Source organism: Rhinoderma darwinii, chromosome 1 (genome assembly GCF_050947455.1).
Source record: "Rhinoderma darwinii isolate aRhiDar2 chromosome 1, aRhiDar2.hap1, whole genome shotgun sequence".
Lineage (NCBI taxonomy): Eukaryota > Metazoa > Chordata > Amphibia > Anura > Rhinodermatidae > Rhinoderma > Rhinoderma darwinii.
This window is the reverse complement of record NC_134687.1, coordinates 424,198,425-424,219,977: the sequence shown is the minus strand read 5'-3', so window position 1 is coordinate 424,219,977 and position 21,553 is coordinate 424,198,425. Positions and strand designations below refer to the sequence as shown.

At 45.1% G+C, this 21,553-nt stretch overlaps 1 protein-coding gene across 3 annotated transcripts in view; it reads left to right on the top strand.

Annotated features, from left to right (window-relative positions):
* The window catches only part of EWSR1 (EWS RNA binding protein 1), a 52,200-nt gene that overhangs the window by 15,061 nt on the left and 15,586 nt on the right, over positions 1-21,553 (top strand). For all 3 annotated transcript variants that reach the window (XM_075829989.1, XM_075829980.1, XM_075829998.1), the window contains exons 4-8: positions 16-142; positions 16,787-16,973; positions 18,207-18,374; positions 20,631-20,920; positions 21,157-21,334. In XM_075829989.1, coding sequence (XP_075686104.1) covers positions 16-142; positions 16,787-16,973; positions 18,207-18,374; positions 20,631-20,920; positions 21,157-21,334 — 950 coding nt within the window. The remainder of the gene's footprint in view (positions 1-15; positions 143-16,786; positions 16,974-18,206; positions 18,375-20,630; positions 20,921-21,156; positions 21,335-21,553) is intronic.

The window sequence follows — 21,553 nt, the reverse complement described above, 5'->3', positions numbered from 1 at the left end:
TTGTCTTTTCCACAGGCAGCCTATGGCCAGCAGAGTTATGGCACCTATGCGCAGCCTACTGATTCTAGTTACACACAGGCGCAAACCACTGCCACATATGGGCAATCGGCATATGCTGCTGCTTATGGGCAACCCCCTGCTGGTAAGTACAGATGAATCTTGTATGTATAAGATGGATGGATGGATTGCTTTTGGGTTGCATTTAAACCTTGCCATTGAGTCCACAGTTTAAGGCTACATTCATACGCGCGTGAATCTTGTCCGTGTGTGTTGCGTTATGCATCGGTGTGCACTTGCAAAGCACAATTTTTTTTATTTTCAATCGAATTGATGTGCAAATCACGCACCGCACACTGATGCGCATCCGTGTGCGGTGCGTGGTTTTCACGCACCTATTGACTTTAATGGGCGCATAGGTGCGTGAAAACGCATGAATATAGGACACGCAGTGCACTCTGTCTCCGTGAAATCTCACGCATGTGTAAACGGTCCCGTTGAAATCAATGGATCCATGTGCTGCGTGTGATTTCTGTGCGCAGCACACGGACGTTCGTGTGAATAGGCTCTAATTGTTACTTGGGCCAGATGAAGCACATAGTGTGAAATGTCTGTTGCCTTGTCTGTGTATTGTATCTACCAGGCTGTATCTTTTTAAAGAGAACCTTTCACCTCCCCATACATGTGCAGCATGTAATGCGGAGGGCTGCACAAATCCTGGGGCACTTAAAAAAAAAAAAAAATCTCTACCTTCCTATTATTAGATATTATATATTAGATATTATATTAGTTATTTAGATGTCGGTGCCGTTATATTTGGTGCCCGATATGTAAATAACCCCTGAACGGTCTTTGGGGTTGGGGGGAGTGTTACTATGGCTGTGACACTGTCCAATCCGATATGGAGTGTGTGCTCGCGCTCTCTTCAGCTTTCAAGATCAATCTTCTGCCGAACTGGCAAGGAGGCGTGTCACTGCTACGGACAGTGTAAGAGCTGGGAGCGCATACAATGTCAGTAGCAGTGACACGCCCCCTTGCCAGTTCGGCAGAAGACTGACCTTGAAAGCTGAAGAGAGCGCGAGCACACACTCTATTCTCGCTCTTGCTGTAACACTGCACATATCTGATTGGACAGTGTCAGTCATAGTAACATGCCCCCTTGCCAGTACACGCCCTGTTCACAGTTCAGGGGGGCATTTAAATATCGGGTGCTAAATATAACGGCACCGATATCTAAATAAGGGAGGTAGAAAAAAAATGTAAAGTGCCCCAGGGTTTGTGCAGCCCTCCACATTACATGCTGGACATGTATGGGGAGGTGAAAGGTTCTCTTTAATGTTACTAATAAATTGAAGTGTTTTTAATGGAATTGCTGGTAACTTTTCTTCTTCCTATTGTTGGACTAATTGTTTAGTCCCTTCGCAAAGCCACAGCGTTGTTAAAATATTTGTACAATTGCGACTCTATTGCATCGTTCTAATGTATCCTTATAGCAAAGTACACGGATGCCAGCTGCCTCCCGTTGATGTCAATGGGAGGTCAAAAACGTAAACGGCTGAAGATGGGTCATGACGCTTTTGTCTTGCGAGGCTGGTTTTCGGCCGTTTTTTGGCGTGGTTTCTGCGTCAAATAACGTGTTAAAAAAAATAAAAAAAAAAAGTGATGAACTGACCCTTAGGCCTTATTCACACGGACGTGGCCGTTTTGCACGCGCAAAAGGTCCGTGTGGTATCAGCATATGGTGCTTGGCTGCGTGAATTTCGCGCAGCCGGCTTCATTATGACACTGGTTTTATGTTGACAAACCGAAAAGCACATGGTGCTTTTCTGTTTTCATTCATTTATTTTACTACTGTAGCGCGCCTCACCCGGAAGTGCTTCCGTGTGCCGTGCGTGCTGCGTGAAACACTGCCAAATATAGGACATGTCGTGAGTTTTACGCAGTGCACGTGCTGCGTGAAATTCACTGACCGTCTGAACGGCCCCATTCACTAACAGAGGTCCGTGTGACGCGTGTGAAAATCACGTGCGTTGCACGCACGTATAACACGTTCGTGTAAATAAGGCATATGGGTCTTTTCACACTGGTGCCATGTTTTTTTCAGTAGCCATGACAAAGCTCTTTGGATCTAATTCCATCCCAACCCCCTGATTTATGGATTAATCTCCATTTCCATGTGTTTCTTTTTTGTTTTTTAGTGCAGCATACTATGCTATTCTGATTATCTAAAGCAAGTGTGAACAGAGCCTTACTATGTTTTGTTCTGTTGGCCAGTAAGTTTTAATCGGGCGGTAATCTTCTGTGCATTGAAGGTTCCAAAAAGTCTTGATTTCTTTGAGGACACCGTGTTTGTGCTGTTGCCTCTGGGATATACCCCACCTACAGACACTGATCTAATTCAGTCTTGGTTTAGTGTCTGTAGGGAGAAGCAGAGATTACTGCTACAGCAGAGTCTTTACCACCCCCCCCCCCCCCCCCACCCCCCATTTTAGGTAAGAAACATGGTTGACAGTAGTCTCCCTGTTGTCACCTCCGAGAGGGTGCACTGTCATCTTACTAATGCGCAGTTGTCTCCCGGTTTATAAAGACAAGTGGGACAAGAGCATCAGCTCCTCTGTCACCCGCCAGCCTAAGGAGCAACCCACACTCTCTCACTTTTGTAAGGAAATAAACTGGTGGGAAACAAGGGGGGGGGGGGTGCTTTTGCTGGTCCCCTATATGGGAGATGGATAAAGCAAACTGTTACAAGGGCCGCCCCCTCGACCTACGCTTGACTCCATCCACCCACCTGACCGCTTATATTTTTTTTCTGTCTCCCTGGCTCTAAGGCCTCATGCGCACGGCAGGCCACGGGCAGCCGGCCGTTTTTCCGTGCCGTGCTCCCATTAAAAAGTATAGGAGCACGGCCCGTAAAATAAAAAAATAGAACATGTTCTATCTTTTTAACGGCACAGGCACCTTCCCGTGAGAAAACGGGTAGGTACCCGTGGCCAACAGAAGTCTATGGGCCCGTTATTTCGGGTCGTAATTACGACCCGTAATAACGGGTGTTTTTACGGTCGTGTGCATGAGGCCTTAATAGGTGCTATTTTCAGCTGACTAGAACACAGGTTTACCCTCATCATTCTTTCATTCGGGCAGACGCTGCTGGGGACATAGGACCTTCTGACAGTCTTGCTGCCTTTGCTTATAGGACAGCACATACATATTTTTTCAGATAACGTGTGTCTGGTAACCCCCTCTGCTGCAGTGTCTGATCCTAGGGGGGAGAGCCTTCTCGCCAGACAACCATTACAATTTAGCCGATTCCCTTCTTGCTAGGACCGTTGGTAAAGTCCCTTACATTACCAGTTCATGATGGTTTTGCCTTTCTAACCAAAAGAAGGCCAGGTCCACATGACTAACTTCAATTTCCTGGATCTCTACTGCTTCACCTCCTCCACCGAAAATGCAGTACGGTGCCCCCTTCCCAGGTTGCTGTCTTCCAGACAACCGTTCTAATAGAACTAGAAGGCCCAACTCTACCTTCACAGCCTGTCCCTCTTGGTGGCCCACTGACTTTAAATTGCCAGGGCTGGAGCTGGCAAGTGCAACTCCACCTGAGAAGGTGCGCCCCCCCCCCCCACTCTATTTGGGTGGGGGGCAGATTTCTGTACTCCATGGAAACCTGACTTTCTCACATTTCCGATGCTTTGGTTCAGGAAGTGCTATCCTCTGGATACACAATTGAATTTACCAGTCTTCCAACAGTGTTTATTCCAGTCCACTGTTCCTCAATCTCCCTCCAGTGCTGACCTCCATTTATCAAGCATTTGACTCTCTGCCTCCTTTAACCCCTTCCCGACATCCGCCATATATATACGTAGCGCTGTCGTGCAGGGCATCCCGCAAAGCGCAGTACTATTACGTTGCGGTGACAGTGCGCACATTTATTTGTTAAGAAAATGAAACATTTTGCGCTAAAGCTACGTCTTATTGAAGAAAGGATTGTTTTTATTCTCACTGCCCAATTCTAATAAAATCTATGAAACACCTGTGTGGTCAAAATGCTCACTACACCCCTAGATTAATTCCTCAACGGGTGTAGTTTCCTAAATGGAGTCACTTTTTGGGTGTTTTCTCTCCTTTTGGTCCTTCAGGGGCTTTGCAAATGCTGCTTGGCCTCCGGAAACCAGTCCTGCTAAATGTGATCTCCAAAAGCCAAATGGTGCTCTTTGTACACACAGCAGGGCTTAGAAGGGAAACTGCCATTTATAACCATTTATAGGGTATTGTTTTACTTGGGAGAAATTGCTTTACAAATGTGGCGGTGGTTTTTTCTCCTTTAGTCCTTGTAGGTTAAAGCCCTTCAGGACCCAGCCTGTTTTGGCCTTCAGGACACAGCCGATTTTTTTCAAATCTGACGTGTTACTGTATGTGGTAACGTTGGAATGCTTTTACCTATCCAAGCGATTCTGAGACGGTTTTCTCGTGACATGTTGTATTTTGTTAGTCAAAAAATGTGGTCGATAAATTTTGGTTTTTATTTCGGAAAAAGACAAATTTAGAAAAAATTTGCAAAAATTAGCATTTTTCTAAATTTAAACGTATCTGCTTGTAAAACAGATAGTAATGCCACACAAAATAGTTACTAGTTTACATTTCCCATATGTCTACCTTATGTTTGCATCGTTTTTTGAACGTCCTTTTATTTTTCTAGGACATTACAAGGCTTAGAACTTTAGCAGCAATTTCTCATGTTTTAAAGAAAATTTCAAAAGGACATTTTTTTCAGGGACCAGTTCAGTTCTGAAGTGGCTTTGAGGGCCTTATATATTAGAAAATCCCCAGAAGTCACCCCATTTTGAAAACTGCACCCCTCAAGGTATTCGAATAACCCTTTAGGCACCTTGTCAGGTTTGAAGAGGTCTTGTGGTGCCAATACAGTGGAAACACCCCAAAAGTTACCCCATTTTGGAAACTACACCCCTCAAGGAATTTATCTAGGGGTATAGTTAGCATTTTGACCACACAGGTTTTTCGCTAAATTTATTAGAATTAGTCTAAAAATTAAAATCTACTTTTTTTTCTGAAAAAACAGAGAAATTTCTAATATTTACAAGAAATAATAAAGAAAATGCACCCCAACATTTGTAAGGCAATGTCTCCCGATTACGGCAATATCCCATATGTGGTAATAAACTGCTGATTGGACCCATGGCAGCGCTCAGAAGGTAAGGAGCGCAATTTGGATTTTGGAGCATGGATTTTGCTGGATTGTTTTTCGGTGCCATGTCGCATTTGCAACGCCCTGGAGGGACCAAAACAGTGGGAACCCCCCAAGTTATCCCATTTTGGAAACACCCCTCAAGGAATTTTTCTAGGGGTATAGTGAGTATTTAGACCCCACAGGTGTTTTGCAGAATTTATTAGAATTAGGCCGTGAAAATGAATATCACAACTTTTTTTTCCACTAAAATGTTGCATTTTCACAAGGGATAAAGGAGAAAAAAAACAAACACGGAAATACCCCACATGTGGTCAAAAGTTTTGTTTTTTTTCATTAGAAATGAATTAACCCTTTTCAGGACTGATCCATTTTTTTTTTGCTTTTAGTTTCACTCCCCGCCTTCCAAGTGGCAGAACTTTTATTTATTTTTTAATTTTTCCGTCAGTAGAGTGATGTGAGGGCTTTTTTTTATTGCGGAAGGAGTTATAGTTTCTATTGACACAATTTAAAGTACCATAAAATGTATTGGGAAACTGAAAAAAAATTATTTGTGGGCTTAAATAGGAAAAAAAATCAGATTTTAATTTTTTTGGGGTTTTCACCTTTACAGCTTTAGCCGTGCGGTAAAACAAACGACAGCGATTTTGGCGGTTTAAATTACGTTTTACGGTGTTCACCGTGCGAGTTAAATAATGGTATATTGTAATAGTTCAGCCTTTTACGGACGTAGCGATACCGATTTTGTTTATTGTTTTTTACATTACTTTCTCACTACTAATAACTTTAATTTTTCTACACATTTTTAGTCCCCTTAGGGGACTTGAACCAGCGATCATTGGATCGCTGGTACAATATACTGCAATACTAATGTATATTTTTACATGCTTCTGTAACTGCACAATCGCTGTTCCTGTCCGTTAGTTCTGGGTGTCAGCTGTAATACACAGCCGACACCCACAGCGTATAAAGCGGGCTCTGCACGTGAGCACGCTTCATACTTCAACCCCCGCACCATGAAGTGCTATTAAGTCAGTGCGCAAAGGGGTTAGTGCACAGCGGATGGTGTGAATATTGCAATTTTCCACCGATATGCCATTTTAGTGCATAATATGTTGTGCCACTGTAGATAAATACCTCAAAGCGTTAAGCAGGTTCTCTCGGGTATGGCGATGCCATATATGTGGGCGCAACCTTCTGTTGTTGGCACGCTGCAGGGCTGAGAAGGGAGGGAGCGCCTTTTTGCTTTGGGAGTGCTGATTTGCTTGGTAGGCTCTTTTTGGGGTTTTGCTGGTATTTGATTTTATAATGTGGGGCATATGTAAGCTGGGCGGAGTACATCAGGACATAATAAGACTGTATAATAATGCGGTAAATAATTCATGGCTATATGGCCGGTGTCACACTGGTAAATGGCGGCCCTCTTATCCGCTTTTTGAATACTCCGCACATTTTGCATCGCCATATTCTGAGAGCCAGAACTTTTTTTCACCACTAGAGCTGCGTGAGGGCTTATTTGTTGCAGGACAATCTGTACTTTTCATTGGTACCATTTGGGGTACATGCGTTTTTTTTGTTTTTTTTCTATCACTTTTTATAAAAAAAATTGCAAGCCGGATGACCATAAGCAAGCAATACTGACAATGTTTTTTTTTTTTTTAATCAGTTCAATTTATTCAAAAAACTCCACATTATTACAGGTCATTGTACGTTCTCATACAGTGTATAAGCAAATTTCAACAGACCCAATTATTTACATCCAACCAAACATTCCCTTCCCCCCAACTCCCCCTTGTATCCCCCCAGCCGGTCTTCTCAGTACCACTTTTCCAATCCTCTCTCCTTCTCTTCCCTTTTCCCTTCCCCATCTTACACCTGCTCTCCGTATGCACCCCCCCGTCAGTGGCCCTATACCTGAACTTGTTGCCTTAGTGTCATTAGCTCCACAGAAGCATACCCAGATTGATCAATCCACCTAGCCCATTGTTTTTCAAACTTGACCCTGGACCCCCTCTTGGAGTATATCCTATATTCCATCAGAACCTGTGAGTTAAGTGCCCCTATGATTTCTTGTTTTGATGGTGGCTCCGCATCCAGCCAGTGCTTTGCTATTCCTTTCCTAACTTGATACAGTATTTAGCAATTGCCAACCCTGACATCCTATCCCCCCCCAAATCTCCAACATACCCTAGCAGCATTACCACAGGATCCCATGGAATCTGTACCTCAAACACTCTCCCCACTAGCCTCCGATATTTCCGTCCACAGACTCCCCAACCTCCCGCATGTCCAGAACATATGAAGGATGTCTGCTTTTTCCTCCGGGCACCTAGGGCACTTGGCATCCGCTCTTAATCCCATTTGTTTCAGCACCCACGGGGTCCTATACACCCTATGTATCAGAAACAACTGCGATCTTCGTTGTGCTACATTAATGGACAAAGTACATGTTGCTGCCAATACTGCCTCCCAGTGGTCTGTTGTAATAGGACCCACATCCCTCTCCCATACAAGCTTTCACTGGTGCCATAGGATCCCCAGATGTTCCACCAATAACCTGCGATAAACCAATGAAATAATCCTTTTGATGTAACTGCTTTTGCAATATGCTCCAACACCCCCGCGGCATGCATCGTCAGGTCCACGCTGACCGCTTGTGTCTGCACAGCGTGCCGAATCTGCAGGTACTGATAGAACATGCGGGAGTCCAGTTGAAACTCCTCCCTCATTTGCTGAAAAGATTTAAGTATACCTCCCTCGTACAACTGGCTCAATCGTATTATGCCTCGCTGCTCCCACCCCTGCATCCCTTCCAATTTACCCAATTCCCCCAAATAAGCATTCCTCAGAGTGGTGTATATTTAGTGCACTCTCCTATCCCCAGCAATTGCTTGCACTGCCACCACACCTTGTGTATGAGCAGCAGAGTGGGTCTGGTACTCGCCATCTGTTTATAGCTGTGCGCTTCCAGTCCTGCCAACGGATTCTCCCCCCCCCCCCCCAGATATGATAGGATGCGCGCACTGGACCCCCATGTCTCTTCCTGCTCCCACCCCCAAAAATGTTGACATTGGGCAGCTAAATAATACACCCAAGCATTGGGCACAGCCAGGCCCCCCTCCTCCTTTGGCAGCTGTAATTTCTCCAGTTTAATCCTAGGTACCCCTTCTTCCATACTAGGTCCCTAAAAAGGTTATGCAATCTCCTGAACCAATATTTAGGGATCCATACCGGGGAGTTATGTAGGACATACAGCACCTGGGGCATAAGGATCATTTTAATCAGATTCGTCCTACCCAGAGCCGATAGCGGTAACTTATTCCACGCCTCTACTTTGGCTTTTATCGTTGTTAACAGTGGCATTACATTAAGGGACATATAATCCTGTGCTTTCGCCGTCACCCTAACCCCCAAATACTTAAACTCCGTGACCACAGGTATCTCCACCTCCTCTTCCCCATTCTGGATAACCCCCGGGTCCATGAGCATTAGAGCCGATTTTGACCAATTAATGAGTAGTCCTGACTATTTCCCAAACCGCTTAATTAGGGCCATCACTAACGGTAGTGTGCGCTCGGTGTCCGCCATGAATAACAGCATATCGTCTGCGTATAGTGCAATTCTTTCCTCCACCCCCCCATATCTCAACCCCTGAATATGTTCATGTTGTCTCACTGCACACGCCAAGGGTTCCACCGCCAACGCGAACAACAATGGAGATATTGGACATCCCTGACGCGTTCCCCGCTCCAGCGCAAACCGATCCGATAGCACCCCATTCACCCTTATCTTTGTTGTCGGGGCTACATACAACAACTTTACCCATTTTATATAATTAGGGCCAAATCCCATTTTCTCCAGAACTGACCACAAATATTTCCACTCCACGCAATCGAATGCTTTAGCCGCATCTAAGGACATAATGGCTCTCCCCCACGATTATCCGGCAGAACTTGTAAATTCAAGAACAGCCGTCTCAGATTCACCGCCGTCGATTTGGATGGCATAAAGCCGGCCTGATCTCCATGTACCACCCCAGCCACTACTTTAGCTAGTCTAAGCGCCAATACTTTCGCCATGATTTTAATATCCGCCGTCAGTAGGGAAACTGGTCTATAAGAGCCCGGGAGCTGGGGATCCTTCCCCTCTTTCGGCAGAACTACTATAGTCGCTTCATACATTGTTTCCGGAAGCCGCCCCTATCAAAGCTATCTAAAAGAGTGGCCAATAACTGCGGTACGAGCTCCTCCCCATATTCCTTAAAAACTTCCACCGGAAGACCATCCGGCCCCGGCGCCTTTTCACTGGCCAGTATCCCTATAGCCGCCTGGAGTTCCTCCAGAGATATGGGCTCCTCCAATGTCCCTCTCTCCTCCCCTCCCAACCTAGGAAGTTCTGTCTCCCCTATATACTCTTCCAGCTGCTGAGGTGTGTGCTCTGCCCTAGAGGCATACAAATCCGAGTAAAACTGCTGAAACCCTTTCAAAATCTGTCCTGTATCCGTCTCCAACTTCCCCCCCTCCCCTTTAATAGTGTGTATGTAATTATTCTCCCTCTGAGCCTGCGCCATCCTTGCCAACAGCCGTCCAGTAGTTTCCCCCTCCTCATAATATTAGCGTTTTAAAAACATCCTTTTGTTATCTGCCCTCTCCAACTGATGCTGTTTTAACAACCGCTGCGCCTCCACCCAATGCTTCAGTGTGTCTGGTGTGTTATCTACTATATGTAGCCTTTCTGTCTCCGTTACCCTTTCCAACAGCGCTTCTCCTAATTGTCTAGACCGTGTTTTTACTGCTGAAATGTGCTGGATGAACACCCCTCTCAGCCACGCCTTCATCGCGTCCCACAGTATCTCTTGCGGTACCGTTCCCGAGTTGAATTGAAAGTATTCCTTTATGAGGTCTAAAATTTGTTTATTATCTATCAGCTTCAGCCAAAAGGCATTGAGTTTCCAGCACCCTTGCCCCCGCCCTGTCCTCCCCTCCGTCTCTACCTTCATTAACAAAGGAGAATGATCTGATAACGCTCTTTGCAAGTATTCTATCTGGGCTATAAAGGGTACCGCTGCCGGAGAGCACAAGATTAGGTCTATCCTGGATAAAGACTGATATGTGGAAGACGCACAAGAATACTGATAGCTATTTGGATGTTTATCCCTCCATATGTCCCGCCAACCCATTTCAGCAACAAGATGGCCAAACGCTGTTAAACCTCCCCCTGTCATGCCGAATTTATCCATATTGGTATTCAATACTGCGTTAAAATCCCCCATCACTAGTAGCGGCACCTCCGGGTACCTAGCCAGTTCCTCCACCACTTTCTTGATACATCCGCTAGAAAATGGAGGGGGGACATACAACACCACCAACACACAATTCCAATGATACATCGTACAGTGTACCCCCACATACCGCCCCTCCCCATCCTGGAAGGAGTCGTGACATATAAATGGCACTGCCCTATGTATGAGAAGACTCACCCCCCTTGAATATGTAGTATGGTAAGAATGAAAACTATGGCCTACCCAGGCCCTATGCAACATGGAAACTGAATCCCTAGTCATATGCGTCTCCTGTAATCCTATCACCCTCGACTCCTGTTTCCTAATAAAATCAAATACCGCCTGTCTTTTCCTGGCTTCCCGCAGGCCCCGTACATTCCAGGACAAACAATTAAGTGATCCCATCATCCCTCAACATATCCCAACACATCCTTTCCTGTTCTCGTAATTGTACATATCCGACCGGCTGGGTCTTCTTTCCCTCCCTCCCCCCCCCCCCCCCCCCCTGCACCCTCCCCCGTAAACCTACCCCTTTCCAAGGGTTGGGGCGACAGAACGTATCTGCCATTACCCATAACAAGCGTCGGCAGGTCAACTCCGCCCACCGTACATTCAACAATACCATAACTCGTTATGCACTTTTCCCGCGTAACTGACCATCCCTCCCGCTGCCATTTTCTTGCAAATAAACTACCTTCCCTTCAACATATCGGTACCCCTCAATGTCCATAAACACATTCCTCCTCTTCCGGTCTTCCGCGTTCACCGCAACCATGCCCTCCAGCTCCAAGTCCAAACATGACCAGAAACCCTCAATGCCATATCTTGCAACTTTTTACGACACCTGGTTCAGTCCCGCAACCCCAGCCTCCTTTTGTCAGCCAGTCTGTTCCGGATCAACGCCGTCCCTCTGCCGGTCTCAGCTGACTTTCATGGGTATCCAACCATCTAACCGCTTCTCTCGGTGTCTCGAAAAAGGAAGTTGTGCCCAGCGCCACCACTCTGACGGGCAGGATACATCATGGAATATTGCACTTGTAACGCCCTTAGGTGTCTCTTTATATCCATAAACTGTGATCTTTTCCGTTGTACTTCCATAGAGAAATCCGGGAAGAAAGACACTTTCACCCCATTAAAGGAGATGTCTTGACGTTCTCTAGCTTTCCTCAGGATCTTGTCTCTATCTTTATAATGTAGAATCTTTATCAGCACCGGTCTCGGCGGCCTTCCCGGAGGGCCAGGTCTGGTCGGCACCCTGTGCGCTCTCTCCACCGCAAATAAAGGGGTCAATTCCTCTCTGCCAAATGTGTCCATCAGCCACTTTTCAAAGAAGTCATCCGGATTCGTTCCCTCCACTCTTTCCGGAACCCCCACAAGGCGAACGTTATTCCGTCTCAGCCGATTTTCCATATCGTCTGTCTTAGCCAGCAATGTCGCCACTGCCTGCGAGTGTGCCTGCACATCCTGCTTTATGTGAGGAATCGCATCCTCCATGTCTGAGACTCTCCCTTCCACGGCAGTGGTGCGTTCCGCAACTTTCTGCAAATCATTCCTGAGCAGCAAAATGTCCTCCTTCAATCCACCCATCTGGCTTGCTAAGGTATTAAGGACCATAGAATTTTGCTTCACCGCTGCCAAAATGTCCTTTAGGGAGGGTTCCTCCTTCCTCACTCCACTTTTCCCTCCAGCACCCGGCTGATCCTGCATGGCGCCACTCATCTCCTCCTCCTCCTCACTTCTCATGTCCCCCGCCAAAGGAGAGTACCTGGATCCATAAGATGGGCCTCCAGCTGCCTGCTCTCCAGCCGACTTTCGCTGCTGTGCAGCCGCCCCCCCTGCTCTCGGCGTGCGGGCGAACCTCTCCAGCTTTTCCACAACTTCCTGCCGGAGGCCTCTATTGCGGCCTTCCTTCTCCTCGGCGCCATCTTGAGCGCGGGACCCGGGACTCGCTGGCGGCGACTTCTGCTTCTTGGAGCGCGTCATTATGGCCGGGTACTCGTGCTCCTCCACCTCCAGACTCTGGTAAGACCCTGGGGAAGCTATTTTCCCCGAATTTTACGGGATATATGGACCTTATAGGATGAGTACAGCAGGAGCTCCGGTCACACACGTCCTCTCACATTCACCGCTAGGCCACGCCCCGACAATGTTTTTTTAGTTTGTTTTTTTTTTGTGGCGTTCACTGCGCTATAAATGACAATTTTACTTCTGCGGGCCGGTTTGTTTACGGCGTTACCATATGTATATAGTTTTTTTTATGTTTTGCAGCGTTTGCGCAATATCATTTTTTTTCTGTTTCTGAGAGGCATAACTGGACGGATTGTAGTTTTTATTGGTACTATTTTCGGGTACATGCGACTTTTTGATCACTTTTTATTTATTTTGGGAGAGGTGGTAACCAAAAAATAGTGGGTCTTTTTAAAATCTTTTTTTTTTTTGGTGGTCATCGTGCGGGGAAAAAATAACATTACAGTTTTATGGTTTGGGTCGCTATGAACACGGTGATATGAAATGTGTATTTTTTTTTAACGTGTTCATTTTTTTCCTATAATGAAAGTCTTATTGGAAAAAAAGCATTTTTTGTTTATATAACTTATATTTTTACACTTTTTTTTTTTTTTTAAAAACCTTTTTTATTACTTTTTTTTTTACTTGTTCCACTAGGGGACATTTAGACTTGCAGCTTTGATCGCTGCTAGAGTACATTACACTACACACATAGTGTAATTCATTCCAACTGTCATTGTGACGTGACCGTCACACTGACAGGAAGCCTCGGAGGTCCGGCCGGAGGTTGCTCCTCCGAGGCTTCCGTACATGGCAACCCGGAGGTCATTGTCTGGCCTCCGATTGCCATGACAAGCATCGGCAGCCCGCAAAATCACTTCGTGGGGGCTGCCGATGTGCTTCAAACCCCTTAAATGTGGTAGTGGCTGCATTTATGGGGTTAACTGCCGAAATTAGCGGCGATGGTCCGCTGACCGGCAAGACTGGAGTGTCAGCTGTCGGGGACAGCTGACCTCCCGGTTCACGGACACTGTCAGTTAGGACCCTGTGCGCCGGGAACTGCTCCGCAACTGTACGTCCTGATGCGGGAAGCAAGCCCTCTGTAGGACGTAGAGTTGTGGTGCCGCGCGTGAAGAGGTTAAGCAAATTTATTCTCACATTCCACATTTTCTTTGAAAGAATGTAGATCTTAACTTTCATGGCCTACTTCCAAAAATTTCTACATTAAACCTGTGTGGACAAAATGCTCACTATACCCCTAGATATTTTCCTTGAGGGGTCTAGTTACCCAAACTGGGTCACTTTTGGGGGATTTCCGCTGTTTTGGCACCGCAAGAGCCCTTCAAACCTGACATGTTGCCTAAAATATTTTTCTAATAAAAAGGAGACCCAAAATCCACTAGGTGCTTCTTTGCCTCTGAGGCCTGTGCTTCAGCACGTTACCACACTTGGGCCACGTGGAATAAACTGCAGAATCTGGGCAATAAATATTGAGTTGCATTTCTCTGGTAAAACCTTTTGTTACAAAATAATTGATTAAAAATGAAATTCTGCAAAAAAAAAAAAAATAGGTAAAAGCATTCCAAAGTTATTACCACATAAAGTGAAACCTGTCAGATTTGAAAAATGAGGCTCTGAGGAAGGTCGAAAGTGGTCAAAGCAGGAAGGGGTTAAGGGGTAATTTCCCGGTCCAAAGATCTCGGGGTTCTGCTCAAACCTATTTGTGGTGCCAAAAACGGATAGCTCAGTTTGACTAATCCTAGACCTCGATGCTTCTCAACGAGTATGTTCAGGTCCACCATCTCTGCATAGACTCCTTCCGATCAGTCATTGCTTCAATGGAACAAGGAGTTGTTTTCCCCAGTGGACATAAAGTACCGTATTTGCCAGTCCCACCAACGCTTCCTTCACTTTGCAGTGCCTGCTCACAATTACCAGTTTGTGGCTCTTCCGTTCAGTCTGGGTACGGGCCCGAAAATGTAAAGAGGCTCTGTCACCACATAAGTGCCCTATCTCCTACATAAGGAGATCGGCGCTGTAATGTAGGTGACAGTAATGCTTTTTATTTAAAAAAAAAAACGATCTATTTTTACCACTTTATTAGCGTTTTTAGATTTATGCTAAAGAGTTGCTTAAAGGGAATGTGTTGCCAGAAAAACATGTTTTTTTTTTAAAATTTAAACATTTAGTGTGTGGGTGATTAAACATTGTTCAAATTTTTTTTTTTTTTTTGCACGAGCCAGGAAATATTATAAATTCTAATTTATAATACTACCCATTTTTGGTCACTAGATGGAGCTGTTCCCAAAATTGCAGCATTGCAACATTGGGTTAAAAGCCCTCGCTCTAGTGAGCTCTCGGCATCCCCCCCTCCTTTATCCTGGCTAGTGCCGGGATAAACGAGGGGTTTGAACCTCCTACACTGTGTCGCCATTTTTTGAGCTAACCCACAGTGTAGTAGGTTTACATACAGTAGTAAACACACAAAAACACGAACATACATTGAAATCGCTTACCTGCTCCTGCCGCCGCGGCTCCCTCCGGCCCGTCCGCTCCGTTTGCTGTCGCTGGTGCAAGTGCATAAATCCGGAAGCCGCGACCGGAAGTAGTAATATTACTGTCCGGCCGCGACTTCCGGTCCACAGGAAAATGGCGCCGGACGGCGCCAATTTCGAATAGGACTGTGTGGGAGCGGCGCATGCGCAGTTCCCACACAGACGCCGTACACTGCAGTCAATGGGACGGGAGCCGTTCGCAGTCCCTATGGGACTGTGGCTGCCGTATTCCATGTCTGTATGTGTCGTTAATCGACACACACAGAAATGGAACAAAAAATGGCAGCCCCCATAGGGAAGAAAAAGTGTAAAAATAAGAAAAAGTAAAACACAAACACACAAATGAATACAAACGTTTTTAATAAAGCACTAACATCTTTAACATATAAAAAAATAATTTGTGATGACACTGTTCCTTTAATGCCCAAGTGGGTGTATTTTTACTTTAGACCAAGTGGGCGTTGTACAGGGGAGTGTATGACGCTGACCAATCAGCATCATGCACTCCTCTCCATTCATTTACACAGCGCATAGGGATCCTGTTAGATCCTTATGTGCTGTCTTATACTAACAAATTAACAATACTGAAGTGTTTAGACAGTGAATAGACATTCCACGGGATGTCTATTCACAATCCCTGCACTTCGTTACTGTCTGTGGTAGTTACAGCAGAGGAAGCGTGGATTCTATTTCCTCTTTCTGTCCATCCAATATTCAGCGGTGGATCTTCTCCCCAGCCATCTCTCATGGTCGCTCCTTCCTTACCGCTAAATTGGCACACAGTCTCCTTGAGTGGGTAGGAACATTTCCAAACCTCTAGTTTATGGGGCTGTTGTCCCCACAGGATTCAACTCTTACCATCAACCTGCTGGAGTTAAGAGCCATCTTCCTACGCCGTGGGCACTATCGTGGCTCTAAGACCTGCTTTAGCCTCTTGTACGTATTTCCACCCCACCCCCCTCCCCTTTGGTACGCGGATGTGTTGTCCCTGCTAGCTGTCGTCCTGTGGCCCTTGCAGGTTGAACATCTATGGATACAAGAAGAATATAAGGTAGAACTCCGAACAGGAGTAAGTTACTACAATTTTTGCTTCGTTTTCAACCGTTATATTCAGTCGTGTATAAACCTTTAGAATTACAGTATATTATAAAAAATAGTTTCCCAAAATACATACACTTCAGAAAAAAAAAAGACATCATATTTTATCAGCCTTTAACGTAAACATTTATTTTCATTGTTTATTTGGAGGTACTCTTCAATAAATATCCTTTTGTATCTACTGCTCCTATGCACACCTTTGCCTCCATTTTTTGCAGATTGCCAACAAAACCTTTGTCTTTGGGCTTACGCACGCGACCATATATGGCACCTGTTCCGTTTTTGGGGTACTACTGTAACTCCATATACCTGGTTTCATACCTAATCATTAGAGATTTGTTTTTTTTCTGGCGGATTCTTTTCAAAAATGTCATGATCTAATGCTTAGTGGCTGAGTTGTTGCTAGGCCATAAAATGGTTTGTACACCTTGCTATTTAACGTATATTATACAGACGTAAAATGTCTACTTTAAAATGTAAGTACGTAACTTCTCCAGCTACGCAGTGTGACTGGTGTATTGCCACTAGAAAGTTGTGGACGTCTATATAGCTCTTGTATGGAAGTTTTATTCGGTTTGATAAATCAATAAGGTGTGTTTTTAACGTCCTTCTTTTTTTTATTTTTTTATCTTCTGTCCGTAGCGTATACTGCTCCAGCAGCACCTCAGGCTTATAGTCAGCCAATACCAGGCTATGGAACAACAGGCTATGATAGCAGCACCGCAACGACTGCGACTACACAGGCTTCATATGCAGCACCATCCACTTACAGTTCCCAGCCGGCATACCCTTCCTATGGACAACAACCTGCTACTACTGCTCCAGCAAGGTAATAACCGGACTAATGCTTTCTGCCATGGTCTTTGATTATAAGACTTTTTACATTACAGTAGCTCCTTAGGCCCCATGCACACGAACGTAAAAATGCCTGTAATTACGGCCAGTTATTACAGGCCCATAGACTTCTATTGGCCATGGGTACCTTCCCGTTTGCTTACGGGAAGGTGCCCGGGCCGTTGAAAAATATAGAACATGTCCTATTTCAGGCCGTAATTTTGGCATGCACAAGCCCATCACTGATGGAGAGAAGGGGCTGCCGATTAGTGCAGAGAAAACTGGTCCGTAAATACGGGTGAAATACTGGTGATAACGGACCCGTATTTACGGGCACGTGTCCGTAAATACTGGTGGAATACGGGTCGAACACGTGTGACAAAGGAACCGTATTTACGCCAGTATTTACGGGAGGAAAAAAATAAGTTTGTGTTCTATGTAAAGTTATGGCTTGAGCTGGTATTGCTGAAATGCTTGACAAGTACTGAAATAGTCTAATCCTCGTTCACGTCTGCATCTGACTTCCGTTCGTGGGTTCCGTTAGACATTTCCGTCAGGGGAACCAATGAACAGAAAGCCAAACGGAAACCATAACTTCAGTTTGCATTACCATTGATTTCAATGGTAATGCTTCTGTTGCAAATGGTTTGTTTGTCTCCATTCCTTAGGGTTTCTGCTTGTCTCCATTCCTTAGGGTTTCTGCTTGTCTCCATTCCGTAGGGTTTCTGCTTGTCTCCATTCCGTAGGGTTTCTGCTTGTCTTTTGTTATTAACCTGAAACAATAGTGTAGTAGACTGTGCTATTGTTTCCGCTAAACAGAAACCTTACGGAACGGAGACAAACAGAAACCGTTTGCAACGGAAGCTATGGTTTCCATTTGACTTTTCCGCACATGGGTTCCTCTGACTGAAAGGTCTAACAGAACCCATGAACGGAAGTCTGACACAGACCTGAATGAGGCCTAAAACTGCCTTCTATACCTTCTCTGAATGTAATACATAAGCTAATGCATCTGACATCATCTAGGTTTTGTGCTACAATTTAATGTGGAATGCCAAGTGCTAATGAAATACGCGTACTACTGTTTTGAAGTGTTTTTTTTAATGCATGAGCTCTAGCATTCTATTAGGAATAGATTTTTAGCTCCCTCTTCTAATTAGCTGAGGAAGTTGTCCTGAGTTTTACTAGATGCTTTAGTGAAAGCATGTTTCTTCTAACCTTCCACTAGACCTCCAGATGGAAGCAAACCAGCAGAAACCAGTCAGCCTCCTCAAAGTTCAGTCTCCTATGCTCAGACCAACATGGGCTATAGTCAAAGCGGCTATAGTTATCCGCAAGTACCATCAAGCTATCCAATGCAGCAAGTGACTGCTCCTCCATCTTACCCACCAACAAGGTATCTTATTTTTGTTGAAGTATACTGCGTTATGAATCTAAGAAAATTACTAGCGCTTGGAAAAGCTAGGATATATGGACAAACTTTTCTCACCAGACTATAGAGCCTTATTCCAATTGAGTTAGTGGTTGGGCAGAAATGATTTATATTTTAACGTAAAGCGGCTCTGTCACCAGTTTGTAACCTCCCTATCTCCTACCTAATCTAACACGTGCTTTGATGTAGCGAATCACTTTTTTTTTTTTTTTGTATATATTTTTTTTTATATATATTATTTTTTTTTAGACAAAGCTATGAACATCTTTTGATTTCTGCAAAGTTTTTCTAAATGCCCAACGGGGTTTTTTTTGTTTTTTTCCCTATTCACCAAGTGGGCATTGCATAGAATAGTGCATGATGCTGACCAATCGGCATCCTACACTTCTCTTCATTCCAGCCCAGCTTGATGCACAGCGTGATCTCGTGAGATCACGCTGTGACGTCCCTTCCTCGCACCAGTCCTTCACCGGAGTGACGGAAGAGTGAACAGGCAGTCTACAGGCGTGCCAGGACTTTTATCCGAACCTGCAGCAGCTGGGGGCGGTCTGTTCAAGTCTTCAGTCGCTCCAGTGAAGGACCTGTGGGTGTAAGTGACGTCACAGCGTTATCTCGCGAGATTGTGCTGTGAATCAAGCTGGGCTGGATTGAAGAGAAGTATATGACGCTAATCGGTCAGTCATACACTTTTCTATACTTTTCTGGTGAATAGAAAAAAAATGGCCAAACTTATGTCTGTTTATTTTTGGAACCGTTACATCTAATTAGCGGTCACGTGCACCCAGGGTAAATTTTTCACTTCCTCTGACGTTCTTGCTCTTCCGGCTGAGCAGAGGCACGGCTCGTCATCGACTAGGTTTAAAGGCAGCGGGTCAGGCGAATGTTTCATGGGCTCTTCAGAGCTTCGCCTCTGATCCCACTGCCTGTAAACGTAGTTTGACAAGCTATGCCGCTGCTCAGCCGGATGTGCTGGCTGAGCAGACACGGAAGGTAGTCTCTGCTAGTACACGCCCCCTCCTTCTCTCTTGAGTTTCTGCACTACCTGCTTTCTCTCTCCTCCTACACACCCCCTCATCCTCTCTCGTTGACCACGCCCCCTCCTTTCAGATTTCTCTTCTGCCACATACCCGGTCCCATTCACTTCATGTTATGCCTCAATGCTCGTCACCCGCCCCAATGGCATCTACAGTGATTACAGGGGTTACATAAATACAGTGATCGAGTTATATACAGGAATGATAGGGCCGTCATTCCTGTATATAATCTCCTTCATCCCTGTATAGAATGATACCGGAATGGGGGTTATACACAGGTCGTATACAGGGATGATGGGGTTATATCATCCCTGTGTAGAAACAAACACCCTTCCCCCCCATATACTATTAGTATGTAAGAGTTTGTGACAGTTCAGGGAGAGAGCTCTGTGACTAATTAGAGCAGGCAATGAGCCTGTGAAAATTGGGGCTTGGCAGTATGCAATTAACTGATGCTGTGGAGGAAGGCGGGAGAGGGGGTAGAGTGGTGGTAAGCTGTCTTCTCATATGCAGCAAGGGATCATGGGTCTGGTGAGTTACAAGACAGGAAAAAGCCAGGACCAGAAGCAAGGGATGTTAACACATCAGCTGATGCTCTGCTCGGGGCATCCACTACTGCTGCCAATGTCACTGCCCTTATAAGGACAGTGACGTTGGCAGCAGTGCTTGAGTCTCCGGACAGAGCATCAACTGATGCTCTGCTTGGAGACTCCAATAGGCAATGTGACAGCCCCTTGTGGTCATGCCATTGATAAAACGTAGATACGAACAGCACAGGAGGCCCTGAATCACGTGGGGCTGTGTCGGCGCATCATCAATATTAGAAAAGCTCCAGGACTTCCGGGAACAATTCACCGGGTTTGAAAGGCACCATTTAGTACTGAATTTTTAATTAAAGTACATTAGTGACTACATTTTACATTAATATATGAATGCAAAGCAATTTTTGGTCCCCAGATAACCCCTTTAATATGCATTGTGTGCATTGGCCCTTACTAAAAGTTTTATTTGGGAAAGGTTTACCATACTGCTCTTGCACGCTGCTGTATTATCGCCTTCTGAGAGAAACTGAACTGCTTTCCTTACCTTCTTTTTTTCTTTTTTTTTTTTTTAATTCAACATTGTAGGATAGAAATATAATATAAATTGTTGCAGATTATGTATTAAATCACAATTTTGTTTCTAGCTATTCAACATCCCAGCCTTCGAGCTATGAGCAGAGCTCCTACTCCCAACCCAGCTCCTACACTCAACAAAGTAGCTATGGACAGCAGGGCACCTATACTCCGCAAAGTAACTATGGCCAATCAGGAAGCTATGGGCAGCAAAGTAGCTATGGTCAACAAAGCAGCTATCAACAGCAGCAACAGCAGCAGCAGCAACCTCCTCCCACAAGCTACCCACCTCCTACTTCAAGTTATAGCAGCCAGCCCCCAAGTCAATATGGCCAACAGAGCACTGGTTATGGCCAGCAGAGTGAGTAATGATGGAGCGCTATAGAAATCTATTCCCTGTGTGAGATTTTGATCTCTTTACAGCTCTGTTAATATGCATGCAAATAAAAAAGGGCAATCTGTTAAAGCTCGGCTACTTATTTCTCATTGTCACTAATGGCTTCAAAGGATACTTCATGTTGGTTCATGCTGCAACAATGTAATAATCAGATTAAAAACATGCCACGTTTTAAATCTGTTGCCTTGCTTGTCTTTTAGGCAGTTACCGTCAAGATCACTCAAGCAGCAAAGGATCATATGGTCAGGAGTCTCACCAAGGTTTCTCTGGCTCTGAAGGCCGCAGCTCTGGAGGTTCAGAGTCCCGTGGCAGGGGTCGGGGCATGTTTGACAGAGGTGGCATGAGCCGTGGTGGTAGGGGAGGCCGTGGAGGCATGGGGTAAGAGGGATATCTACAATCTATCAACTAACGTTAATTCTTCCTTCTATAGAGAAATATTTGCTTTAGGTATCCTCTCAAAACACACACTGCCTTGAGTGCAGCACAAATAGGTAATGGTTCATATGGCTGCTTTAGCCATCTCTATAGAAGGTATGATACCTTTATTGGCTAACCATAAAAGTTCTATATGCGGCTTTCAGAGCACACATGCTCCTT